This window comes from Pseudoliparis swirei, chromosome 20 (assembly GCF_029220125.1).
Source record: "Pseudoliparis swirei isolate HS2019 ecotype Mariana Trench chromosome 20, NWPU_hadal_v1, whole genome shotgun sequence".
Classification (NCBI taxonomy): Eukaryota; Metazoa; Chordata; class Actinopteri; order Perciformes; family Liparidae; genus Pseudoliparis; species Pseudoliparis swirei.
Window position 1 is genome coordinate 25,402,288 of NC_079407.1, and position 26,164 is coordinate 25,428,451.

At 43.3% G+C, this 26,164-nt stretch overlaps 3 protein-coding genes across 6 annotated transcripts in view; 1 reads left to right on the forward strand and 2 right to left on the reverse strand.

Annotated features, from left to right (window-relative positions):
* The first annotated feature begins 2,217 nt into the window (after nt 1-2,217).
* rnf26 (ring finger protein 26) lies at nt 2,218-4,083 on the forward strand. Its single transcript, XM_056441579.1, has one exon. The coding sequence runs from the start codon at nt 2,300-2,302 to the stop codon at nt 3,650-3,652; it is 1,353 nt and encodes a 450-aa protein (XP_056297554.1). The 5' UTR covers nt 2,218-2,299; the 3' UTR covers nt 3,653-4,083.
* Nucleotides 4,084-12,139: 8,056 nt separating this feature from the next.
* Nucleotides 12,140-14,972, reverse strand: c1qtnf5 (C1q and TNF related 5). The gene is made up of 3 exons (XM_056441592.1): nt 14,543-14,972; nt 13,405-13,649; nt 12,140-12,660 (listed from the first exon to the last, which is right to left on the reverse strand). The coding sequence occupies exons 2-3, from the start codon at nt 13,634-13,636 to the stop codon at nt 12,140-12,142; spliced, it is 753 nt and encodes a 250-aa protein (XP_056297567.1). The 5' UTR covers nt 13,637-13,649; nt 14,543-14,972.
* A 1,758-nt stretch (nt 14,973-16,730) lies between these two features.
* Nucleotides 16,731-26,164, reverse strand: part of kmt2a (lysine (K)-specific methyltransferase 2A) — a 49,220-nt gene continuing 39,786 nt past the window's right edge. For 3 of the 4 annotated variants that reach the window (XM_056441557.1, XM_056441558.1, XM_056441554.1), the window contains exons 27-34: nt 26,092-26,163; nt 25,799-25,998; nt 25,114-25,188; nt 24,829-25,003; nt 23,843-23,950; nt 23,620-23,700; nt 22,110-22,239; nt 16,731-21,682 (exon numbers count right to left, since the gene is read on the reverse strand). In XM_056441557.1, the coding sequence (XP_056297532.1) occupies nt 21,407-21,682; nt 22,110-22,239; nt 23,620-23,700; nt 23,843-23,950; nt 24,829-25,003; nt 25,114-25,188; nt 25,799-25,998; nt 26,092-26,163 (1,117 nt within the window). In that variant the 3' untranslated portion in view covers nt 16,731-21,406. The remainder of the gene's footprint in view (nt 21,683-22,109; nt 22,240-23,619; nt 23,701-23,842; nt 23,951-24,828; nt 25,004-25,113; nt 25,189-25,798; nt 25,999-26,091; nt 26,164) is intronic. The other variant, XM_056441556.1, reaches the window with a different exon arrangement.

Consider the following 26,164-nt stretch of genomic DNA (forward strand, 5'->3'; position numbering starts at 1 on the left):
TTTTTTCTGTCTTGGAGTGAGGACCATTTGATGTGTGTTGTTCTTTGTGTGTTGTACACTATACCTGAATAATGTGTACCAAGACATACAACTGACAATGACTGTATGAAAATACATATGGTTATGTTGTTGAAAACTAAACGAAAAAAGTAAGTTCAAAAACAACAACAAAGTAAGTAATACGAGTCATAATAATCGTGCTCAATGAGTCCAGCGCTGCCCAGCTCCCGTTGTGAGAGGCCTCTTTCATGAAGAATAGATGTCTATGACATTGGATACTGATACATAAACTACAGTTAAAGTAGACGACGCGTCGCGAGACAGTTTCAGATGAAAGACGAGTCTTTGTGACCTCGTCATCTCGAGGAAGGAGTTGGTCGACCAGAAAAACAAACGAAGGAAACTGACGACCGGCAAAGCTAAAGGAAGGTTAGCTACCGTAAAAGGAGCGGGGACTCTCTCTCTGACGGAGACAAAGAAATGCATAAGACTTTTTTATAGCTTCTTGCAATGCCCCTGCGTATCCCTGTGGTGTCATTAAATGCTTAAACAAACCCTGTTCGTCATGTGTCCAGATCGTTGAGAACAGGATTTCCCATGATCGTATCAGACGGAGTGGTGATGGGGGGGATGAGGCGCAGGGCACAGGAAGGAAATACTGTTGATATTGTTCAGGATCACAAAGCGTTTTGTGTTTCATTGTAATTGAAGTGGCTGAGGTAACGGGAGAGTATGGCATTGTGTCAATGGAAAAAGGAATGACTGGAAAACTGGAGAGAAAAAAACCCTGGTGGTGGAATGAAAGATCAGAATGCTGAAAATTCTCTCTCTATCTCTCTCTCTCTCTCTCTCTCACACACACACACACACACACACACACACACACACACACACACACACACACACACATATAGTTTCTGAGAATAAAAAAATATTTACTTTAAATAATATATATTTAAGTAGAGGTTAGTGTACCAAGTTAAGTTAAATAATCTCATTATTGAGAGTTGAGTGATGAACAATATGATTTTAAAGCACCCAATGCATATTATAGAATTAATGTTTGTTTTATTACCGCCGCAGGATAATCCAGCAAGTCTATAACTATAACTATATATATATATATATATATATATATATATATATATATATTATATTTTATGTAGAATAGTTGTGCAATAGAACAATAAAAATACACTTGAAAGATGTTACATGGTATATATGGTGTTATTTTCATGGCAACAAAGCCAGCAATAAAGTCAACGTCAAAGTCATCGACTCTTTCTACAGTCAGACTTATCACAGATCTCAATACAGCTGGTGTCATTCACCCAAATAGTTTAAGAAACAAATAAATTGATAAAATAATGAATCATTACAGATTATTCAGTGTTCACGCCCCTTGGCAGTTTATTCTCGATCAGTTACAGAAAAGTGGCATAAATATGACTTTATAATAGTCATATATTATGTTCAATATTTAGAATATGTGTTCATTTATTTTATTTATCTCATTAAAATTGATCGCTGCCACAAAAACGTGCAACTTTTACTTTGAAGGCGAGCTTTCTCTGTTTCCGTCTCTCGACTTCCTTTTTACAAGCCAACGGTTACATTTACTGCATTTGTACACATTTATACATTACTGTAAATGTTACCTTTGTTTTATTTATATCATAGTATATGTGTATAATATTTAGTTGTATATTTATATTTTATTTAATATTGTATAAAACTTTTCAAATCCTTAACGGTTCTGTGACGTCTGTGATTGGGCAATCTCACCGGAAATAGCAGGAGAGGTCAGTTGCTGCGACCAAAACAAACATGGCGGCCACCGTAACGACGGTAAACACGTCTAAGCTTTTTGTGTGTTTTCTCCGTCTCTTTTGATCTTTGCCGGTCAACTAAACACACGACACAGGTTGTGAACTAGTCGAACGTTTTGGAGCATGTTTCTAAACGGAGAGCCTCAACGAAACCCGGAAAATAAACGCAAGTGTCTGCCCCTCGTTTGAAACTAAAACATCCGCCGCGGTAACGCGTGTGTTTACTATGTCAGCTCGTCGATGCAGCGGAACAATCACGAGGAATATATCAACATGAACTGTCTGCTCCATTTTAACGGAACGATTCACCGTGTCGGACAACCCGTCTAACACAAAAAAAACCAGCATGATGTAACATTTGCTTAAACTCTCGTCTTGAGTATCTCGCCCCGAGCAAATAAACAAGACATGGACTTTGCAGTGGAGATAAACTGAGAGGTTAAAAAAAAAAAAAAAAGACACACACTACCATGGGTTTGGTGAACTTTGTAATCTCCACTGTAGGAAAATGCCTGGACGCCGTCTGCCTCCTGCTGGACGTGAATTTCCTCATCGTCCACAGCGTGGTGCGGACCCTCCTCGCGGCCCTCACCTTCATCACCAACCTGCCCGCCCTCCTCCTCCACTCGCTGGTGGAGCTGGGCGACTTGTCCGCGTTCTGCTTGATGTCCGCGGCGGAGGCGGCGACCGACGCGGCCCGCGGCGCCGTCGCCGCGCTGGGCGTCTTGGCGCTGGCCCTCGAGGGTCTCCTCGAGAGCCTGAAGATGGTGGGCTACCTGTCCGCGCACGTCCTGCTCCGCGGCAAGGAGCACATGTGCCGCGGCCTGCTGTCGCTGCTGGAGGGCTGCGGCATCGCCGTCAGCCTGGCGGTCTACTTCGCCAACACCGCGGTCAACTTCGCGCTCATCGCCACCCAGAACGCGGTGGCGGCGGCGGTCGCCGTGTGGCAGACCGTCTCCAGCCCGCTGCAGACGGCGCTGGAGCTCACGCTGACCTCCGCCACCTTCCTGTACAGCAGCCTGGTCGGCACGTCGGCGCTCCTGTGGTCGCCGTGTAAGCTGACGCTGGACTTCCTGGCGTCGCTGGTCCACGTGTTCCTCAGCGTCTTCGTCTCCAACGCCTACGGCCTCCTGCTGACCGCCGCCATCGCGCTCACCACCACCGCCTACCTCAACCCGCGGCTGGCCCAGCGGGCCGCCGCGCGCCTCGGAGGTTACGCCGACGCGTTTCCCGCCGCGCGCCGACTTCGCCTGGCCGGCCGCCGCGTCACCTGGGCCGCGCGGGCGGCCCCGCGCCGCCTGCGCGGCGCCGCCCGCCGCCTGCGGAGAGTCGTCCGCCGCCTCTGCCTGCTGGAGCGGGGGCTCTGGCGGAAGCTGTCCGGACTGAGCGGCCGGCTGAGTTCGGCCCTGAGGACGCAGATCAACGGGGACGCCGCCGCCGTCGCCGTCGACGACGGCGACCCGCGGGAGGAGAGGCGGGACCCGCCGGACGGGAGAGCGGCGGACGGGGCGCACCGAGAGCCGCCGGACTCGGTCGCCCCGTCGTCGAGCGCGGACCGGCCGCTGAAGAAGCAGCGGGCGGCGGCGGGCGAGAGCGGCGAACGGCAGCCGGCCGAGAACCTGCTGACTCTCCTGAAGGAGCAGGAGGAGAGGAAGAAGTGCGTCATCTGCCAGGACCGCAGCAAGACGGTGGTGCTGCTGCCGTGCCGCCACCTGTGTCTGTGCAAAGGCTGCACGGTCATCCTGCTGCGGCAGGCCCTGTACCAGCAGAACTGCCCGCTGTGTCGGCACATGATCCTCAACACGATGGACGTGTACCTGTGAGGCGCCGGCGGGAGGCGGAGCCGCGGGCCGGCGGCCGCCGCGCTCGACTTTCAGGTTTTACCATTGAGACCCCGGTGTGTGACCTGCGCTTTCCTACGAGGTCGTGTTGAACGACGTGTCTGGTAGTTCTGTACATTTTTCTCAAATCCCACGATGACGACTCGTCGGTCGGTCCTCCTCCAACGCTCTTTTCCCCCCATGTCCGCCGAGGATGTGAATCTTTAACGTCTCTAGAAAGTGTTTCTCAAATGCAAACGGGTGTGAATGGGAACGTTTCGGACTCTCGCCGATAACGTCAATCTAACAAATTTATTGGGATTTATTGATGATCTAAAATAACTTCTCTTTAACATTTTGGTGTTCAGATCTGAGCACGTAAAGAAAAACACTGTGTCCCAACTCCATCTGACAATCAACAGCTGTAGACACGATGTACTATATATATATATATATATATATATGTATATATATAGTTGTAAATATATATATATATATATTTGTAAATATATATATGTATATATATATTTGTATGTATATATATATGTGTGTGTATATATGTATATATGTAAATATATATATATATGTATAAATATATATATGTGTGTATATATATATACACCTTTTTTGCAGTCTGGTATATCAACATCAACATAATTATTTCAACTGAGGGAATAGGAAATAACAATAATACTAAGAGTAAAATGCCTCTAATGTACGAGTAGTTTCATCACACATGTGCACAGTGAACAGCTCCCTGCAATGCATTGTGGGAGAATAGTGTTTTTTGTGTACACACAACCTACTAAAAACACTTTTCAGAACAGGTTTGTGTTGTGGATTTGGGACGCGGCTCAACGTCTCGTTTTTACCGCGTTGAGCCTCGGGCCCCGCCCCCGATGCCGAAACGTCGACCACCGCGCTCGTGTCTTAAAAATGCCGTGCTTTCAGCGGTCCAAGCTGTGAAGAAGATTTAAAAAACGAAACACTGCTTTTATTGCATGTGCATACAACCGAGTCGACGCACGCCGTGTGGACGAAGAGGGTATTGCAAGCAACGCCGTGACTGTTTTTGTTCTGTTTATATTCAAAAATAATCTTTTTACCATTTCAAAACACTTCTGTAGATGAGCGTCGCGTCTCTCAGAGACATATTCATATTTCCGTCTGTAAGGAAAGCGATGTGTATTTTTACAGCTTTATTCCCGTTATTTGTTCTATTGATGGGGCTTAGTCTCCCGTCTTCCATCAGAGGCACATTTACAGTCGCCACCGATACATAATCCATAAAGCCCGTGTTCCCTTTCCTTTCTGTCATTTTAATAAATCAGATTTGTGTTGTAAAAGAGGAACATGACCTAATAGGGCTTTTGCAATTTAATTTGCGTTTTTGTTTTTCCATTTGTTGCCGTCGAAAACTGAAGTGTTGATATTGATTTGGTGTTTAACGTTTACAGAGGGCAGAGTTGGGACCCCCACCTTTTTATTATCGGTACACAATTTGTATGATTTGATTAATTTGATTTCTGCATTGTTTTCGGAGCAATTACTGATGAAACAAGAGGCTGTTAAAGACTATTCCTAAAATGCTAATAGCATTCCTACTTTATGATTTGCAGCGGATTTAAAAACGGCTCACAGGACCATCAACTTGTTGCTACCTGCGGTGTTTATGACACAATGTGGGACAATGTGATTTCAAAACATGAATGTAACGTGTTTAAAAAAATACTACGACTGCCACATAACGTCAAGTTTTCTGTTTATAATAAAACAATGACTGAAACTCGTTGTGATCTCTGTGCAATGCAAAGCAACTAACAGTTATTTTCATCACATTAATCTACAGCTTACGTCTTGATTGATTCATAACTAATTTACTCTAAAGAATGTCTCCAAATAGCAAAAATGCTGATCATAATTTCCAAGAGCCTTCAGTAGAGTCTTATTTTATTCCACTGCTCCTTGTGTGTAATCTGAAGATATTCATCCTATTATCAGAGTGGAAATAAGAAACACAAAACTACTTAACAAATTTTTTAAGTACAAAAAAACATTTTCATGTTTAAAAAAATATATAAATTTATCACAAAATATATATTTTTGATATTTAAATATATATACATTTATTTTTAAAATATATATATATTTTGTGATAAATATATTTAATATATATATTTATATATTAAGAACAAATATACATATAAAAACATTTTATATTAAAAAAATATAAATATATATTTAAAAGAAAATTGTTTCTTAAAAAATATGTATATTTTAAAAAACCAGGTGGATCCCATGCTGCTAATTGTGCTGCCTTCAGGTGCAGCTCCGAATAAACAGAGCAGTCATTACAAAGGCTTTTTTAGTTTCATCTGTAAAAAGACCCGTGTGGTGATCAGTAGGCCATGTTTCCATGTTTCCATGTTTCCATGTTTCCATCTTACATTCCAACCTACATATTTCACCAATAATCGGATATTTTAAGCTTTGGCGATGTATCTTTGACCAAATTTGGTTTTCCACATGAAGTCCACACAGACTGCTTTTATACCCCTGGGACTTGCATGTGAAGAAGGGGGGGGGGGGGGGGGGTGTATGCAGCTGTTTACAACTGAAGTACAGTGGGAAGCATTTCTACAGGGGGGGGGGGGGGAGGCTGGACACACAAGATTATAGATTTCCTTTTTTACTTGTCAAGTCTGTTTTTTGAAGCCGGAGATAATGCAACCGTCGAGTCTTGAGATAAAGGGAGTGTTTTGTGGGGGTCAGAGTGTGGGCCCCTAATGGCCACATGGGACCACTTCCACCCACCATATGACAATTCATCAGAGCCTCGTGGTTTACAAATGTACTCCCGTTCTCAACACCGTCTCTAAAAATATCCCCGGCTTCATAATAATAATATCCATCTGCTACAATAAAAGAATGACAACAAAAGGACATTAATCTAGAATATATTAATATTTCTGGTGGTTTTTTAGCACAAAATGACATTAATCTAGAATATATTGATATTTTTGCAATTCTTTTTTGCACAAAATTACATTAATCTCGAATATATTTATTTCTGGGATATTTGTTTTGCACTAAATTACATTAATCTCGAATATATTTATATTTCTGGGATTTTTTTGCACAATATTACCTTAATCTAGAATATATTTATATTTCTGGTGGTTTTTTAGCACAAAATGACATTAATCTAGAATATATTTATATTTTTGCAATTCTTTTTTGCACAAAATTACATTAATCTAGAATATATTACTATTTATGTATTTTTTTCTGCATAAAATGACATTAATCTAGAATATATTTATATTTACGGTATTTTTTTTACAGTAATAAAACAATTTAAAGGGTACCGACGTCATGTGTGACGAGTCAGGAGACGTGAACTCGTGTCATCTGTGTAACCTGAGCGTTGTGCTCGGGTTTCAGCCGGGCGACCACAAATGAAACGTGTGTTGTCTCCTGACCCCGGAGCGCCGGCCTCCCTCAGCAGTGTTGATGTGTTCGTTGTAAGTGAGGCCGGCGTTAACAGTGGAGAGGAAGTTTAATGTCAGGGGGACGAGCAGGGAGGGGTAAACCGAGGAGAAGCTTTTATCCTCCGGGGATTTGACCTCTTCCTTTTGACCTCTGGTGGTCCTGGTCCCTAGCACTGTGGGAACATGTCAGACTCTAGCGCCCCCCTCTTCCCGGCCTCGCTCTGGCTCTGATTTCTTTCTGTTTATGAGCGCTGTCTCCGACTCTGACCCGGACTCTTCATTTTCTCCATCGGGTCTAAACCGAGCACTTTAATCTCGGTGCGTTAACGAGCGTGGAAGCCGGACGGGCTCGAGCCCTCGTAACAGTGAGCGTCTTACCCCAGCTACACACGGGTAACACACGGCCCTGACCTCTGACCTCCCTGCGGGGCCTCGTAAACAATAAGGGGATGTATGCGTCTGCGTAGATGAAATGCGGCACCGGCTTTAGAGTACGTTTCTATCGAGTGCTGCGGGAACGTGACTTAAAAAGTGCAAACGAGTTCAGGCTTCTTGTTCTTTGTTTGTCTTTTTTTGTGTTTGCCTAAAATAAGGCCTGCGGTTAAAAAAAAAAGAGGAAATTAAACTATTAAACGGCATCACGTCAACACTCCGTGGTGCTGAAGTGAAGTCATGTGACCGCGGTGTATTTCCTTAAGTTAGCGTCTCACTTCTTTACTATCATAAACGTTTGTTTACAAGTCCGAAGAGGGACAAACACGTCATGCAGAGAGGATGAAATCTGGTGCTAAGAGAAGACGGGATAGAGAGGAAACGGTGGCGTTGAATAAAAAAAAAAGGGAAGAGACGGGAAGCTCATTAGTGCTGGCCTCCAGCCAACTGTGACTCAACTGTAATTAGGAGGTTTGTTCTAAGTAATCCAGATCATCCTGTCAGACTTGAATACATGCAGTGTGTGTGTGTGTGTGTGTGTGTGTGTGTGTGTGTGTGTGTGTGTGTGTGTGTGTGTGTGTGTGTGTGTGTGTCACGTGGAGATTAAAGCTGGGTGATAGCCATCGGGGTCAGGGGGCTGGTGGTAGGAGCACTCTGTGGCACTTGACCTTTGACCTTTTGGACCGAGAGAGTGAAATGAGACGCCACTGTTCCAACACACACACAAATAAAGTGTGGAGGAGTACTCAAGTAGATGTCCTGTTAAAAATAAATAAAAATTATATTGTTTTATCACATTGAAACAAAAGATGGATTTAATGATGTTTAAATCGAGGACATTACAAATATAAAATCCAGATAGAACCACCTTCTTTTTAGAGGATACGCCGACATCAGCATGATTAGTTCAATTAAGATCAATCGTTTCTAGTCGAGAAGTTCAAGTTGATGCAGTTTGAATACATTGTGACATTTATACTCTTCGATGGGAAATCTCACTTAAGAAGAAGGAAAAAGAAAAGTACTCCAATGAGAATGAGAAACAGCTGTTAGGACAGATGTTAGTGTGAGTTTTAATGAGCTTTGAGCCTTTAGGTGCAGTAAAACGGGCCTTTGAAGAACCCTGAATATCTGGTTCAATAAATACTCTCAAAAGACTGAACTGCACATCTTTTACTTTTTGGATATTGAATGTGGTTTGAAGTTCAAGTGAACTTCTTGGTTGCGCCATGACACCATAACGGTAGTCTACAGTTCGTTAATCGCTCAGTTTAACAGTTGAGCAATAAGAATAGAATATAAGTTAATTTCATTATTATAATTTGTTTGTTTTGTTGTTTTGTTTTGTTTGTTTTTCTAGAATAAGATATTTACGTTCATTAGGAATACACTCCAGATTAGAGGGTGGCGGTAATGCACCCGAAATATATTTGCCAACCGCCATGAAAAGCAACAGAAGAAGAAGAACAGAAGTTAAGCAATAATATATTTTGAGTACCAACAATAACATGTACAAAAAATTACTTCTGCATCCTGTGGAAATCTAGACTATGAGAAGTATTAAAGTCATTAAAAAATAAATGTTTATAACTATGTAATGCTGTTCATCTGGTCACATGACATCTATTGTTCTGTCCATCCTGTGGAGGGATCCTCCTCTGTTGCTCTCCTGAAGGGTTCTTCACATTTTTCCCCCATGAAAGGGTTTTTTCTACTTTTTGGGTAGTTTTTCCTGATCCGATGTGAGGTCAAAGGTCAGGGATGTCGTATGTGTACAGAGTGGAAAGCCCTAACATTTGTAATTTGTGATATTAGGCTATATAAAATACATTTAATTGACATAAACTGAATTGAATTAAGTTGTAAACGCATTTAAAATAGTCCTCAACATGTAATACAAAGTCATAGCCAGTGTGACGTCACCTGAGGGCTCACGGACTGTCGCTCCAGGTGGTTGAGGTGAGCGGTCCTCCATCAGTGATGACACGTGATGTACTTTCCTCTGCAGAGGTTCCTCAAGGCAATGATGCAACACTGCCCCCTGCTGGAGAAGCGGCGACTGCAGCGGAAGCATCTTACCCAAAAGACTGAAGATAAAAGTTTATTTCTTTCGACTTTACCTTGATTACTTTATGTGTTTATCAGGAACATATTGTATATGTCATATTTCAGTTTTAAAGGATCAGAATTCATGTACAATTAACTAATAAACAAATCAATTTGTAAGATACTTAGTACTAACGGATCGAACGTGGGAAAGGGGCGGAGCTAAAAATACACCGGAAGTAAGAGCGCGGCGCTTTTTAGCTCCGCCCCCGTTTCCCATGTCGGATCGTTAGCATTCAGTATCTTACCAATTTCTTTGTTTATTAGTTGAGATTGTTTCTCCATGTTTTCTTAGCATTCATATTTTTACCAAAAAAAATAAAAAAATGTCAGTGATGTGTCTTCTGGACTATTTTCCTCCATCCACTGGTTGCCTAGCAACCTGATGGCAACGGCAAGATTGTTAAAACGTCTAAATATTAAAAGTAGAAATGTGTATTTTAAGCTTAAAAATGTCCACGTATTTCTTTCACATAGTCTTTAGGCCATGATGTAAGGACATATGTACATGGACAAAAATATGTTATAATAATAATAAATAAAATAATAAATAATAATAATAATAATAATGCATTTAATTTATACAGCGCTTTTAAAGCTACTCAGAGACACTTTATATCACATCATTAAAAAATCCTGAAATCTATACAATAATAATATATTCAATATTATATTCAGTTAATTAATAAAATGAGAAATTAATAGATTTGAAGTGAACTATAGTGCATGTTTTACTATCACATCATCTTACTATATTAACTACTGTATCTGCATCAAGGCTTGAGAAACATCTTGCTCTTTCTCATCAACCAATGAGAGCTCAGTATTTCGGGGATGACGTCATGTGAACTAATGAAAATGAGTGGCGCCACGAGGAGATCGATTAACTAAATATACAACTGTGCCTCGAGAAAGATGCCAAGAGATTATAGGAGACACTCACCTCAGTGACCCGTGAAACTAAAGTGTAATTATTATTTGTCATTATCAGTGATGGGAAGAAGGAGGAAGAGGAGGTGACTCACATCCAGCAGCTCAGTGTAGAAGTGTTTGGTGAAACCATTAGGCCGGAGCAAACGCCGTGAATCCGGTGGAAAATGAATCACTTCCAGACGTTTCCATGATTTACTTTATTTATTTAAAAAATTGCCTTGCCTTTTGGGAATGGAAACCACAGAGTTTGGTGTATCGGGTAGATTTAATTGATGTAAATGCCACGTGAAAGTTGTTCAATTTTATTACAGTTGTTAATGAGGCTTTTACTTCAATAAATCAGCTCATGCCTTTATAATAAAACTCACTGTCATGTTATGAGGAAGTGACCTCAATATAAAGTTTGGAGATTAATTTGAAAAAACTGACTTATTGCAGCAATAAATTCAAAAATACAATAAAAATAAAAAAACCTGTTTGACTGAGATGGTTTATTATTGTTTTCATATCGACAGGAAACAAAGTGAAATAATAGCATGAGAGCGTGTTTGAATGTGCGGCCTGGACAACATCTGTTACCATGGTGACGTGTCACAGCGGTCTGAAGACACATAAACACATAACTCACACCTCACCAGTACGGCATGTGTTTTATACTTATTACACAAATACAGATGCACCAAAATGGAAATGAGCACCAAAAAAACTGGTTGTGAGTCATTTCCCAAAAGTGGGATATGACCAGCGTCAGAAATACACGAGGGCAAAGGGTAAAACTGCCCCTAAGAAATATAATGTTGCCCCTGATGTCACGAGGAGAGGGGCGAAAAATGCCTCCAGGATTTAGATAATTTAATATTGTTTTGTTGTTGTTGTGTGCGTCCTATCTGTATCATCTGTAGGTACACACACAAAAATCAAGAAATATATTTTTGAATTATAAAAAAACAAAGAAATAAGTTGTAATTGTTAATAGTCATTTTGTAAATAATAACAGTAAATAGTAATTTAATAAAAATTTAATAATACAGTTTAATAGGATTGTCTGATTTATGTTTTTTTGTAATCGTTAATAGTACATTTTAAAATAGTAATAGTTAATAGTAATTTAATAACAATTAAATAATACAGTTTAATAGGATTGTCTGATTTATGTTTGTTTTTTGTAATTGTTAATAGTAATTTTGTAAATAGTAATAGTTAATAGTAATTTAATAACAATTAAATAATACAGTTTAATAGGATTGTCTGATTTATGTCTATTTTTTGAAAAAAATCTAAGATAACACTTTGAATCTGTAGACTACTGCCTAAAAGTCTTATTATTGTAATTTTTATGACAATTTATCATATCCTGTAAGTCTAAATAAGTATATTTATTATTTTTTAGGTGAAATGTTATTTCACAAGTGCCCACAATTTCTTTTTAAATGCCCCTGGACTTCAGTCAGTGGGGTAAAAGACTGCCCTCTAAAACATATGTAAATGCCCCCCCCCCCGCCCCCCCCTGTGTGTGACTAATGTCTCCTCATGCAAACACAGCCGAGTTCTTCCAGTCCGAGTACACCAGGAAGCCGGTGAAGGTGCTGTCCGTCTTGGCGCTGGAGTAAAACCCGCTGTACTCCGACAGCGCCATCTGGACCCACACCTGGTCGCCGGGCGCCAGGTGGAGCAGCGAGCCGCCCGACAGCGCCGCCGGTTTGTCCCAGTTGCCGAAGAACTGGAAATACGAGGCGGCGGCGTGGGCGTTCTTCATCAGGTCGAACTGGAGGCTGGCGCGGTACACCGTGGCGTGCACGGCGAAGTAGTAAAGCCCGGGCACCTTGCAGGTGAAGCGGCCCGTCCCCGCGTCGTAGTCGCCCTGCTCGTTGATGGTGACCTCGTCGAAGCCGACCGCCTCGCCCACGGCGAGGGGCAGAGCGCGGCCCTCGGAGAGTTTGGCGCTGAAGGCCGATTTGGGCGCCACCGCGCACTCTCCCGCCTTCCCCCCCTCGCCCTTCGCTCCGGGGTCACCTCTGTCGCCCACGAGGCCTCGGATTCCCGCCTCGCCTTTAGCAGACATGAATTAAATTCAGTTTATTTTGTATCACAATATATCAAATATATATAAAAATGTATTTATAATATAAATAATATTAAATATAAAAAATAAAATAGGAATAAAGAATAAATTAAAATGAAATTATTATTAAATACATTTTAATAATGAGCAGAATTAAATTCAGTTTATTTTGTATCACAATATATAAAAAATATATTAATATATATATAATATATAAAATATAAATGATAAAATAATAAAATAAAATAAATATATATATTATTAAATAAATGTTATTATTATAAAAATAATAATATAAAATATTAATAATAAAATCAAAATAATAATATATGATATAAAAATATCGCAAATTACGAATTATCCTCTGAGGGATTTACAATCTGTACACATACGACATCCCTGACCTTTGACCTCACATCGGATCAGGAAAAACGCCCCAAACATATAGAAAAAAACATTCACGGGAATAAAAGGCGAAGAACCCTTCAGGAGAGCAACAGAGGAGGACCCCTCTCCGGGATGGACAGAATAGATGTCATGTGACCAGAATGAAGCATTACAGAGTTACATGAACATCCAATGAATATGACAGAGTGTATTAACAGTTCGTAGACCTCCACAATCCATAAGAGAGATGGAGTTAGAGAGGAAGGGGGCGGGGCATCAGCAGCAGACATGTATCACATACTCACACATACATAAATAGTAAATTCATAAATTAAATAGAGCACCTGGGTTTCCCGCGTCGCCCTTCGGTCCCGCCCCCCCCGGTGCAGCATCCCTCCCGTCCCTCCCGTCTCTCCCGGGCAGACCGGGACCGCCGGGAGCGCCGGAAGAACCCGGGGTACCGGGGTGACCCGTGCACAGACTGGGAGGGATCAGGTCGTCTCCTGATTGGTTGGAGAGATGGACTTGGAGGAGGATGAGGAGGAAGAGGAGGAGGGGGTGCAACAGCGAGGTCATTGCAGTGTGAGGACTGGAGGGGGGGGAGAGAAATAGAGTTTAGTGTTGCAGAGATAGAGGAGTGTTTACAAGAGAAGGAGGAGGAGGAGGAGGGATACAAACAGAAGGAAACAGTCAGTGAAAATAGTCCGAGTCAGCGTTCCTGGCAGAAGAGGAGAGCAGACAGGAGGACAAATAATGAGTCTGAACAGACGTCTGCCGGATGATTATGAACGTGAATGTTTTCAATAACTGGAAAAAAATATGAATCCAGCGTCTCCAGGCCCCTGATATGAACTACAGACGCTTTTCACACTGTCAGAGCAGCGTTTGCTCTTTGTTTTTGTTTTTAATGCATATTCATGATGTGCATATTTATCATTTTTATATATTCTTAGGTGGCCGTTTGTATGTGTTATGATGTCCAGCCTCCTGGCTGATGGAGAGACGTCTTTACAGGCGGGTCACAGATCAGATTTATCTGTAAATGAAATATCTTGTCGTCATATTGAGAGCGGCCGACGTTACAGATATTATCCACGTTTATGTAACTTCACAACAGGCAAGGGAAGTTTATTTTGACCCTGTTGCTGGATGACCCAATACTCCGGTGATGCAAAGCACATTTACTTTAATGAGTTCAGTATTTTCGGCTTCGTTTCAGAGATCATGAATGTGACTTCAACCCATCATGTGGCAGCTGCGGTGGACGACTCGCAGACGGAGATCTCTGGACGAGAAGAAGAGCGTCACACCTCACACACAGCGACACACTTTGAGCTACTCGACGTTCATTTCTCAAACGCCGAAGCCTTCAGACACGTCTGAACTCTGCGAGACGTGGAGACTGGAAAAAAAAACCCGAAGAGCAACTTTCACTCACAAGTCGGAGGAAGAAAAGAAGAAGAAAAAAGTAACTTAACTTACCGGATGATGTCGTGTGAAGTCTGCTGCTGCTGCTGCTGCTGCAGATGTCAGAGTGCATCAAAGAGAAACCAGTGAGTTCCTCCCAACAGGAGCGTCTGGCTGGGAGACACTGAAAGGGAAGTGCTCATGAAATCCAATTATACGACGGGGAGGAGAGAGAACAGGGAGGACACGGAGGGACGCAAACAGAAATAAACAACTCTGGTACAACATTCAGACTAAATAAGTAGGAAAAGAGGGATTTAATGTTTGAAAGATTGCATAACAAAAACATGCATCATATTTCGTACACAAAACGCCAGAGTTTAAAGAGTTTAAAGGACGGGGGAGATAAATACAGACATTAACGGACATAAAAGCCAACAGATGCAATCACACATTCTTTACTCTGTGACGTCTGCATCTGCCTCCGAGAAGAGGCAATTTGCTCCGTCCAGATGACATCACCCTGTTTACTATTAGCAGCGCCACCATTAGTGTGACTTTTTTTCAAGGGGTCCCGGCGAGAGCCTCGAACGTCTCGACTGGAGCCTCGAACGACTCGGCTGGAGCCTCGAACATCTCGGTGGGAGCCTCAAACATCTCGGTGGGAGCCTCGGACGTCTCGGCTGGAGCCTCAAACGTCTAGGAGAGAGCCTCGAACGTCTCGACTAGAGCCTCAAACGTCTCGGCTAGAGCCTCGAACGTCTAGGAGAGAGCCTCAAACGTCTCGGCTAGAGCCTCAAACGTCTCGGCTAGAGCCTCGAACGTCTAGGAGAGAGCCTCAAACGTCTCGGCTAGAGCCTCAAACGTCTCGACTAGAGCCTCAAACGTCTCGACTGGAGCCTCAAACGTCTCGGCTGGAGCCTCGAACGTCTCGACTAGAGCCTAACGTCTCGACTGGAGCCTCAAACGTCTAGGAGAGAGCCTCGAACGTCTCGGCTAGAGCCTCGAACGTCTCGACTAGAGCCTCGAACGTCTCGACTAGAGCCTCGAACGTCTCGACTGGAGCCTCAAACGTCTAGGAGAGAGCCTCAAACGTCTAGGAGAGAGCCTCGAACGTCTCGGCTGGAGCCTCGAACGTCTCGACGGGAGCCTCAAACGTCTCGACTGGAGCCTCAAACGTCTCGACGGGAGCCTAACGTCTCGGCTAGAGCCAAATGTCTCGGCTAGAGCCTCTAACGTCTCGACTGGAGCCTCAAACGTCTCGACGGGAGCCTCAAACGTCTAGGAGAGAGCCTCGAACGTCTCGGCTAGAGCCTCTAACGTCTCGACTGGAGCCTCAAACGTCTCGGCTAGAGCCTCTAACGTCTCGACTGGAGCCTCAAACGTCTCGGCTAGAGCCTCTAACATCTCGACTGGAGCCTCAAACGTCTAGGAGAGCCTCAAACGTCTCGACGGGAGCCTCAAACGTCTAGGAGAGAGCCTCGAACGTCTCGACTAGAGCCTAACGTCTCGGCTAGAGCCAAATGTCTCGGCTAGAGCCTCTAACGTCTCGACTGGAGCCTCAAACGTCTCGACGGGAGCCTCAAACGTCTAGGAGAGAGCCTCGAACGTCTCGGCTAGAGCCTCGAACGTCTCGACTAGAGCCTCAAACGTCTCGGCTAGAGCCTCGAACGTCTCGACTGGAGCCTCAAATGTCTAGGAGAGCCTCAAACGTCTCGACGAGAGCCTCAAACGTCTAGGAGAGAGCCTCGAACGTCTCGACTGGAGCCTCAAACGTCTCGGAGAGCCTCAAACGTCTCGACTAGAGCCTCAAACGTCTCTTCTCAAGAGTCAAGACCGACCCTAGAGGACCAGACTCAGTTCTCATGTCCGTCCCGGCGTGACATATCAGTTCCATGAGGCGTGGACTTACATTTATAACTTCAGTAGATTTGTGAAAAAGAATCTTGAAACCATTAAAGTGATAAGTTTCAGTTTTTTCTCAAGGCGTCACCGTCTTTGCCCGGCCGACCACGTGAACACGAGCGTCCGCTCACGTTTAACGACACGACGCCGGCTTTATTGGGGCAGTCGCTGCGTGTTTTGAATCAGCAGCAGCTGAGTCAGCACATTCTGCTTCTGCTAATGTCCTGTTAAAAGTCCATAAACTGCTTCTCAGAAGAAAGAAAATTAACTAGTTAGCAAAAAAAAGTGAGATTATTTTGGGCACGAACTCAGAAACACTTTGAAGCAATAAAACCAGTAAACGAAGCGAGAGACAACAAAGAGTAAAGGAGACATGTTTATTATTTAAACTATCACTTAAATAAAAAAAGTGCATAGAAAATAAACATGATTAGAAACTTTTCTTTTTACATTTATATACAACTTTTGTTTCCTAATTATACATTCAACCAAGTAGTTTGTGGTCTATTTTCACTGTGGTGGTTTTCCTTCATTTTGTTGATGAGTATTGGAAAGAACACTGTTTTAAAACGGGTAAAATATGACGGTTTGAAACTCATGAATACCATTATTACAGAGAGCAGGAGGAATATTGATAAAACGACGGTATATTCAAGGCAGAAGAAACGAGCCTGTTCATAATCCATGAGCCCTCGTTTTTTGTTGCATGTCCTTCCCTCCTCCCCTCCTGACACCACTCCCCATCCTGATAACTTCTATACACAAGAAAACAAGTTTTGAAAATTACAAATACATGTCTTGTACGTGCTTGTCGGACGTCTCCCCAAAAAAAAAACTCGACTCGTAAAAGAACAATTCGGGGTGGATGTTGCACAAAATAAATAAATAAAATGTTTTCAACACCAGCATCAACTCAGCATTATGATTTTCTATTAAAAAAAAAAAACTGTACATGATAAGTATAACAAAAAAGCTTCGGGAGGTGAAGAGAGGTCGTCGGGGAGACGTTGAAAGATCCCCCCCCCCCCCAAAAAAAGGAAACCTCCATTTTTTTGGGTGAGAAACTCCTGGACCGTCTCCAACAGACCAAACGCTTAATTTATACCACATCAAGTAAATCAGAGAAAGAAGAAAAACAAACAGAAAAAACATTCACTACAACAACCAGAGGGGGTTGGGCGGCAAAGATGTCGGACCTCAAGAAGTTCACGACCACATTAATACGGTTACGGTTCTCATCACGTAAACTAAAAACAAAACCAAAAACACTCCTTTCCAGAAAGAAATTTTGAAAGAACTGCAGCGGTCCTCGTTGACGGAGCGTCACAGGCACGGCAACAAACTGGATATTAATATACAAAAAGAATGATGCACGTTATTTCATCTGACACTGTAACACAAAACCATTATAGAGTACACGGAGACGTCGCTATTAGCGGTTCATAAATGTTGCTGTTTTGCTACTGTAACTAAGTTTGTCTGTCCATTCCATATATTGTATAGGTACTAAAGTACGAGAAACTGCTATGCGTGTTTTCCCGTATAATATTGTTATGTATTTATACTATAGTTACAGATAATGACGGTAGGAGGGCCACTGGTGTGGCGTGGTGAGAAGAAAAAGAAAAAAAGTCCAAAGAAACAACGGAGACCATTTCCTTCTTGTGTTTGTGCGCCGCTCGGCGGTGGAATAGATGATTCTGTTGTTCGCCCGAGTGGATCTCGAGAGGCGAGACGACGGGAGGCGGAGAGCCGACCCGGTGAGAACGCGTCGTCCCGCAGAAAGAAAACGCCGCCTGCTGTTCGCACCTCGGTGTTGTTCCCGGTTTGAGGCCACGTCTGCGTTATCGTTGGCGTCTCGGAAATATACATTCATTGTTGACCGTTTAGCAGCTGAACTCAGCGAGCCCGACGCAGGCGAACCACCGCGAGGCCAGAAGACCACAGCATGGGGGGGGGGTGGACACGCTGCACCCTCAGGAAGGAGAGGGCTGCTGGCCTTCACTTTGTCGCAGGAGAAAGACAAAAAAAGAGTCAAGTGCACTCGGCGGGAGCCTCAAACGCCTCGGAGAGAGGATGAAATGTCTCGGCGGGAGACTCAAACGTAACGATGTGAGCCTCAAACGTTACGATGAGAGCCTCAAACGTTACGATGAGAGCCTCAAACGTTACGATGAGAGCCTCAAACGTTACGATGAGAGCCTCAAACGTTACGATGAGAGTCTCAAACGTTACGATGTGAGCCTCAAACGTTACGATGAGAGCCTCGAACGTTACGATGAGAGCCTCGAACGTTACGATGAGAGCCTCGAACGTTACGATGAGAGCCTCGAACGTTACGATGTGAGCCTCGAACGTTACGATGAGAGCCTCGAACGTTACGATGTGAGCCTCAAACGTTACGATGAGAGCCTCAAACGTTACGATGAGAGCCTCGAACGTTACGATGTGAGCCTCAAACGTTACGATGAGAGCCTCGAACGTTACGATGAGAGCCTCGAACGTTACGATGTGAGCCTCAAACGTTACGATGAGAGCCTCAAACGTTACGATGAGAGCCTCAAACGTTACGATGAGAGCCTCAAACGTTACGATGTGAGCCTCGAACGTTACGATGAGAGCCTCAAACGTTACGATGTGAGCCTCAAACGCCTCGGCGGGAGCCTCGAACGCCTCTTCTTAGGAGTCGTCACGACCCCGAGAGGACTCGGTTGTTTTGTCGAGGGCCTGATGCACAAACTCAAACGTATTTCTCAGGGACTTCCTCTGCGCTCGTGGTTTTTCCGCCGTTTTCTGTTCCTATGTCTTGTGTTCAGTGCCTGTGTGTCACGGCTAAAGTGCAAATCACGTGTGGGTCATACGTCTTCCCGGCGGTGCGGGGAGTCGCCGCCGCCGCCGGCCTTCAGGTGATAACGAAGTCGGCGACAATAACTTAAAGAGAGAAAAAGAAAAAAAAAGGGGACACAACGTTTTTTGACTTTTCGTCGCTGTAGAGAAACCGGCCGTCAAATATTCCATCCGGGGACACGGCGGCGAGAGAGAGAGGAAGAAGAGGCGTGCTCAGTTACGACGAAGGCAAAAAAAAACACAAGGAGGAGCGAGCGAGAGAATAAAAAAAAAAAAGGAAAGTGACGATGAACGCTTGTTGGTAGCGTTAAAATAAAAAATAAAAAGGCACCTCTTTTGTTTCGAGTCTGCAGAGGGAGAAACCGTTTGAAGGAGCTTGATTAGTTTTGATAAAGACCGCCCCCTGGTGGCAGCGGCCGGTAAGTGGCCCGTGTTCTCGGCGTGTGATGTGGCGTGGAGACGATAAGGCTGGAGAGAGAAGATAATCTGCTCGGCGACGAACAATCGTAACTCTCTCAAGTGCATAATAATAGTTTGCGACTGCCGATGCCGCCGCCTCGAACCGGAACGATAGAAAATAACGGCTAAATAGATAAAAGGGCAACTGGCGGACTGAACTCATCGGACCGAGCCACAGACCGGCGTCAGTCTTTGGAATCAAAGAAAACATTCAGGCTACAAATTAATAAAAAAATAAAAAAACGGAAGAGAAAAAAACAACAACTTTGAAAAGGCAGCGGAATACAAAACATAGAGACCAAGCGTTAGTGTTTGTAAACCTCTATTTCCTACAAAAATGGCAATAAAATAAATACAATTCTTTAAAAATATAAATACCATCATTAAGTGCTATTCACTAGTGAGTGCTTTGTAAGTCTTTTTTTTGTGTAGAAAAATATACATTATTTACATTTGTTTTGTTTTTTTGAAAAGCAAGCATGATATTTACCTGTCCGTAATAAAATAAAAAAAAGATAGAACAGACGAGAAAAGAAAAAAAAGAAAAGAAAAAAAAGACTCAATACAAATAAAATAAACATTTTTTTTGCTCCAAAGTAACGGTTATCACGACAGGCCGAGAAGAAAACGAGCCGCGTGATAATTCGATTCGAGGGCGTGACGTTTGGTTCTCTCTGCTGCTGTCATTTGGAACGAGGTTATAGAATTACCAAAATAAATGTTGACAACGACAACATGCACGATCAACAGCTGGCTCCGGACCGCAGCTCCAACACACCGATTATAAATACGTCTCCTAAAGCACATCCGCGGGGCTCTCCGGTCCCTCGGCCGTCAGTCCACCAGAATCTCTAGCTGCCTCGCTCTCATCCCATAATAACACGTCGTCACGGCTACCAAGCCGACTTAAAAGTCAATTTACGTCCAGCGGATGGCGTCGACCTCGGACGTCACCTTTTTTTTTTTTTACACCAACGGACAAAAATAACCTTTTGCTTTTTAGACAAATTTACATTTCTACCCCCTGTGTGTCTCTTTTCCCTCTCTTCCTTCCTGTGGCCACAGCGCCCCCTAGTGGTTCCACCTGCACGGCTCTTCACAAGCCGCTTCTATTTACAGTGTTAAATGTGCACAAGGGGGTGGTGGTGGTGGGGGGGGGGGGGGTTCCGTAAATCACAACAGGCTCCGGAGGCATCAGGGAGATATGCATCACTTATAAATTGACGCTTGAGTTTATAAAAATAAACACAAAAACGTACTAAAAACAAGTTTAAAATTCTGTTGTCGTTCTATTTAAAATTACTGTTCCAAGTCCCTTCGACAAATTGCACTTTGGTGTAAAAATGGAACCAAGTTCTTGAATTTCTTCGTTCTTCTAAAAGTTGAGATCAGTGGACCATAAAGGGAGGAGGGCGGGGCCGATGTAAAAAAAAAATGATGACGGGATAACTTTATGATCCAAATGTAAATGAAAAGTTATCGTCGTATTGCAATGCTGCGAAGGCTCAACTCGTGACTCACCGTCTGGAGGCGGAGCTTCCCAAATGTCAACGAGACAACAAAAAAGGAGGCACAATATGTTTGAATTTTCTCCGAGTGGCCCCTCCTCCAAAAAATGCCCAGGAAGTGGACATTGAACGCAGCGCCGCGGCAAACCCCCCCCCGCCGTGTAGGGAGGAGCTCCAGAACGCCGTGACTCCGCCCATCTTTTAAAAAGCGACTCGGGTGTCAGTTGAGGGACTTGCGGCACTTCTTGGCGCCGCAGTTGCAGGGCAGCTTGTTGCTGGCGTCCTCCGTGGGGAACTTGTAGTCGTAGGTGAGCTCCTCGCCGCGGTAAATGCGGCGCGAGGCCAAGATGACGATGTGCTTCTGGCCGTCCACGGTGACGATCCGCGAGTAGCAGTTGGGCTCGCACGAGTGGTTGATGAAGCGGGCGGCGTTGCCGTGCACCGTGGCGTCCACCACCTCGTAGTCGTCGATGCGGAACATGTAGCAGCCGATCCCCTGGGAGGACAAGCGAAGACAGACGTGTTATTCGTGGCGTGTCGTCGGCTCCCGGAGGTCAAACTCATCATGGCCGCCTCTTAAAGGGCCGGTTGTAACAGAAGTATATAAAAGTATAAAGTCCCCAATATATCATTAAATAACTCTCTTGTCATTTAATTATTGTTTATTTGAGTGTAGAAATATTGCACATAAAAAAATGTCTCTAACATTATGACATAAATCAATTTAATTTGAAACCTTCAAAATAAAAGCACGGGATATTTTCTTAAATTTCTTGAAGAAAAGGCGATCGTGTGTCTTTCAAGCCGTCGGCGGCCACGTGGAATGACGCGGCGGGCCGGATTCGGCCCCGCGGGCCTCGTGTTTGACGCCTGTGGTCTCTGCGTTGTTTATGCTCGTCAAACTCACACGGCGTTCCCCTCACCTTTCCGTCGTAATATTTCTCCCGTTTGTCGGTGAGCACGGAGCGAATGACGTTCCCGGAGTATTCGATGACCATCTCCGCCGCGTCGATGGTCTTGGTGCAGAACAGCCCTCGGCCGTGAATCGGAGACCTGCAGAGGGGTAACGTTTAAAAGAAAATCCCATTGATCATCGAATATATAATTTCATATATTAAAATGTTAAATTGTTATGTAGATAATGGTATTCCTGTTTTAAAACCCAGTTTATTTACTAATCATAGTAAATCGTGACAAAGGGGTATCATAGAAATCATACTTGAGAAGCTGGAATCAGGCAATATTTAAAATGTTCTTCTTGAGAAATGACTGTAATTATATGTGTATGACATACGAATATATTACATTTAATTTCTGTGGATTGACAAATCAATTAATCAACTAATTGCTGCTGCTGTGTGCGCCACGGATTCAATACGTCATTGTCTTCTGAAGGAGGCAGGAATCACGACGGTTTAGAGATCTCGTGACATCATCGGAGGAAAGTTACCAAAATGTTTGTTTTATTTATTTTTTATTGTGAGAATTGACCAAAGAAGAAGAAAAACCCCAAAGGTTGATTCTGTTGAGGTCATCAGCCGTTAATCATAGCATCACGTGATCATGGCAAACCACGACTGATCTCATTATTAAGGACAACAAAGGTCAAGGTGACCTCAGGACTTTCCCCAGGGACTGAGACCCTTTGGGGAAAAGACTTTAATTGTATTTTGTAATATTTTTTTTACAATTATTCTTTTCTATTTTCTTGGTGTTCTACGTTTTGTCATTTGCAATGTTTTGTCGCGTTCTTTTTCGTTCAGTGAAACTGAAAAAATAAATAAAATAAATATAAATAAATATAAAATGAATGAATAAATAAAAAGTTAAAATAAAATAAAATGACATTTTGGGGACATTTTAACCCCATAAAAAGAAAATCTGCTTTAACTCACGTGAAGCTCCGTTCATAAAACAACACATTTTATTTTAGGAGACGGGGAGAGAGGATTCGTCTTTGTTTGATAACACCAAAATGTAAAAGTTAGACTTTGCTTTTTATTTTTTTTATAGGAGACAAAAAGAGAGAGAACGCGCAGCTCGTGCTGTGAATGAGAGTAACAAATAGTTTCACGCCGGTCAAATAAATAACCATCAAACACACACAGGTGAGTTACTATGGAGACAGACGGGCTGAGTTTCATTTCCTTCATTACAGCCAACAAGCGGCGGTAAACGTTGTCCCAGTGAGATGAAACCAAGGTTGTTGTTGTTGTTGTTGTGCCCCCCATTATTATAATTACATGAAACAGGCCCACCAGCATAGAAATACACAAAACAACGGTTTGAAAGAACCTTTTACTTCCTTGAAAAGTAAACCCGGTACTAAAATTACTATTATTATTTTGGTATAAAGCTAGCTATTGATCATCATCAACAGAATTGGTAAATTATTCATCATGATTGATAGTTGAAAGGCCCCCCCGATCTAACCTGTAGACGCCAACCGTTTCCTTGGAGGTGACCGTGAGCTGTTTGAACCTCACAGCCAGCGGCAGCTCCATGGAGGCACGCCTGAAAGAAGAAATGTTGTGATCTTATCAGACTAAATAACATTTTGACGAACTAATAACTCTTAATGTCATGTAATATCATGAGATAAGAGACTTCCTCTCAGGACAACGACAGAATGCAGTGAATAAATAACCAATCTGACCTGGCAGTCCTGAGCTGCCCTTCGTCATCGTCGTCTTCTTGCGGCCTGAACTCGGGAGGCTGGCGGTGTTTTGAGGCCAGGAAGTTGAACATGTCGAACACAGACCTCCTGGAAGGGAAACGGATGGAAGAGGAAGAGTTCGGAAAGAAAACTCACAAGATCACAACGGCTTCTGATGAAGACTCATTTCAAGTCAGAAGGAAGAGTTCTTGCTTTTCCGATCGTCCGATGAGTCGCTTCCCAAATCTTTGGGCTGTGCTTATATTTCCAACATTGTTTATCAACAGTGTGTACAATATACATAAGGGTTTAACACATGTTGACCAATGAACAGGGTTCATACACATGTTGACCAATGGGCATCCAGGACTTTAAACCAACATGTCCATGACCAAATGTTTTGTGAAATCTCGGCGTAAACATGAAAAAGTCAGAAAATGTTGTATTTAAACTAACAATGAGGATTCCAAAGCATACAGAATATAACCTTAAATCACTCAAATGAATGAGAGACAATAGTTTGATTAAAAGAATAAACATGTATGTCTTTTCAGTTAATTAAGGAGAGTATTGAGAGTGTATGCCGGCTTATATTTTGAGCGTCTTTCTCTAAAAAACATATTAAATATTTCAAAATAAAATGTATCATATGAATAGAACAGATTTGGGGGAGCATCTTTCATTTAAAAACATATTAATTATTTAAAACTCAGCGTAGGTGAACATGCGAATATAAACAAAATTTCCATGACTTTTCCAAAACTTTTGGGATTACATTTTTTTAAGGTCTTTTTCTGGAAATAATCATTTAGAAATTCCATGACTTTTCCAGGTTTTGACCGTACAGCATTTACCTGATACAGTATTTAGTATTTGTCTCCCTCCATCGAGGCCGTGTGATGGAAGAACACACCGTCTTATAGACGGGTTATGTATGTATGTGTGTGTGTGTGTGTGTGTGTGTGTGTGGTGGGTTCCTTCCTCACCTGGGGTGGATCTCTGCGCGGGCCGAGCCGTGGGGGTTGACGGGAGGCTCGTCGGTTTCCTCCGGCTTGTGGAAGCGGAAGCGGTAACTGCGACAGTGTCTGGAGCCGTACAGCTGCTCCAGCAGGAAGACCACGGCCTCGTGGACGACGCCCAGCATCCTCAACCCGTTCACGCCTGCGAGGAGCGAAAAGGGAAAAAAAACGTGTCGGCGCGATGCATTTAATCTGCATGTACAGCAACGCGTCTGTTCCTCTCGTGTTTCCGTGGTCAGAGTGACGCCTCACCTTCAAACGAGAGCTCTTTGAGTCGCGCGTTGGAGCGAGCTTCCTGCACCTTATCCGTCAGGGATTTCCACGCCTCTGTAAAGCGAACACGCGACAGCTAAGCATTTCGTGCATGTTACAGGGTTCCTACACATGCTGACCAATGGATTTTGACTTCAAACCAAATTTCCATAACCAAATGTTTCGTGAAATCTCAGTGTAGACGTGAAAAAGTGGAAAAATGTCGTATTTAAACTAACAATGAGAATTCAAAAGCATACAGTGTATAACCTTAAATGACACAAATGCACGAGAGACAATAGTTTTGATTAAAAAAATAAATATGTATATCTTTTCAGTTGATTAAGGAGAGCGTATGCCGGCTTATATTTTGAGCGTCTTTCTAAAAAACATATTAAATATTTCAAAATAAAATGTATCATATGAATAGAACAAATTTGGGATTTCATTTTTTTAAAGGACTTTTTTCCAGGTTTTCCATGAACGTAAAAACCCTGCCTGAGTTCTGAAGTGAGGAGCATTTTGTATTCACAGCAATGATTTGTATTCAAATGTCGTGGACAAAGAGCACATTTCTTTCTCTGTCCCTGTGCTCTTTATTCATGGGCATCGAGCTACTCAATATAGCGATGTCAACTTTGAAAGCACACATGATATGACCTTCCTATGAGTCCTTTCCTCTCACCTTCGATGCTCTCACAGCGGATGTGGAAGCCGTCCTCGCTGCGGATCTCAAAGACGATGCCCTTCTTGGGTTTCCCGTCCGGCCCGCCGTCCCGGCTGTTGCCGTCTTGACCCGGCGGCGACGCCGCTCCGCCGGCCGCACACGGTTTGTCTTTCCCCGGCAACACGGCACCATCGGATGTCTTCTTTTTCCAGAGCACACTGGAAAAAAGGATTACGGGCTTTGCATTAGAACTCTTTAATATATTAAACATGAAAATGCCCCCCCCCCTCCGAGCATGGATGACCCCGTACCTCTTGTTGGTGGCCTTGTCTGCAGGCTTGCCTGTATCCATGGGTTCGGGGGAGCTCAGCTCTTTGGAACTGC

Excerpts from the sequence above, each read along its gene's own strand:
- rnf26 (XM_056441579.1), top strand. The coding sequence starts at position 2,300 with ATGGGTTTGGTGAACTTTGTAATCTCCACTGTAGGAAAATGCCTGGAC.
- c1qtnf5 (XM_056441592.1), bottom strand. The coding sequence starts at position 13,636 with ATGACCTCGCTGTTGCACCCCCTCCTCCTCTTCCTCCTCATCCTCCTC. Across the intron at positions 12,661-13,404 it reads GGGCGACGCGGGAAACCCAG|GCGAGGCGGGAATCCGAGGC; the intron begins GTGCTCTATTTA and ends TGTCTGCTAAAG.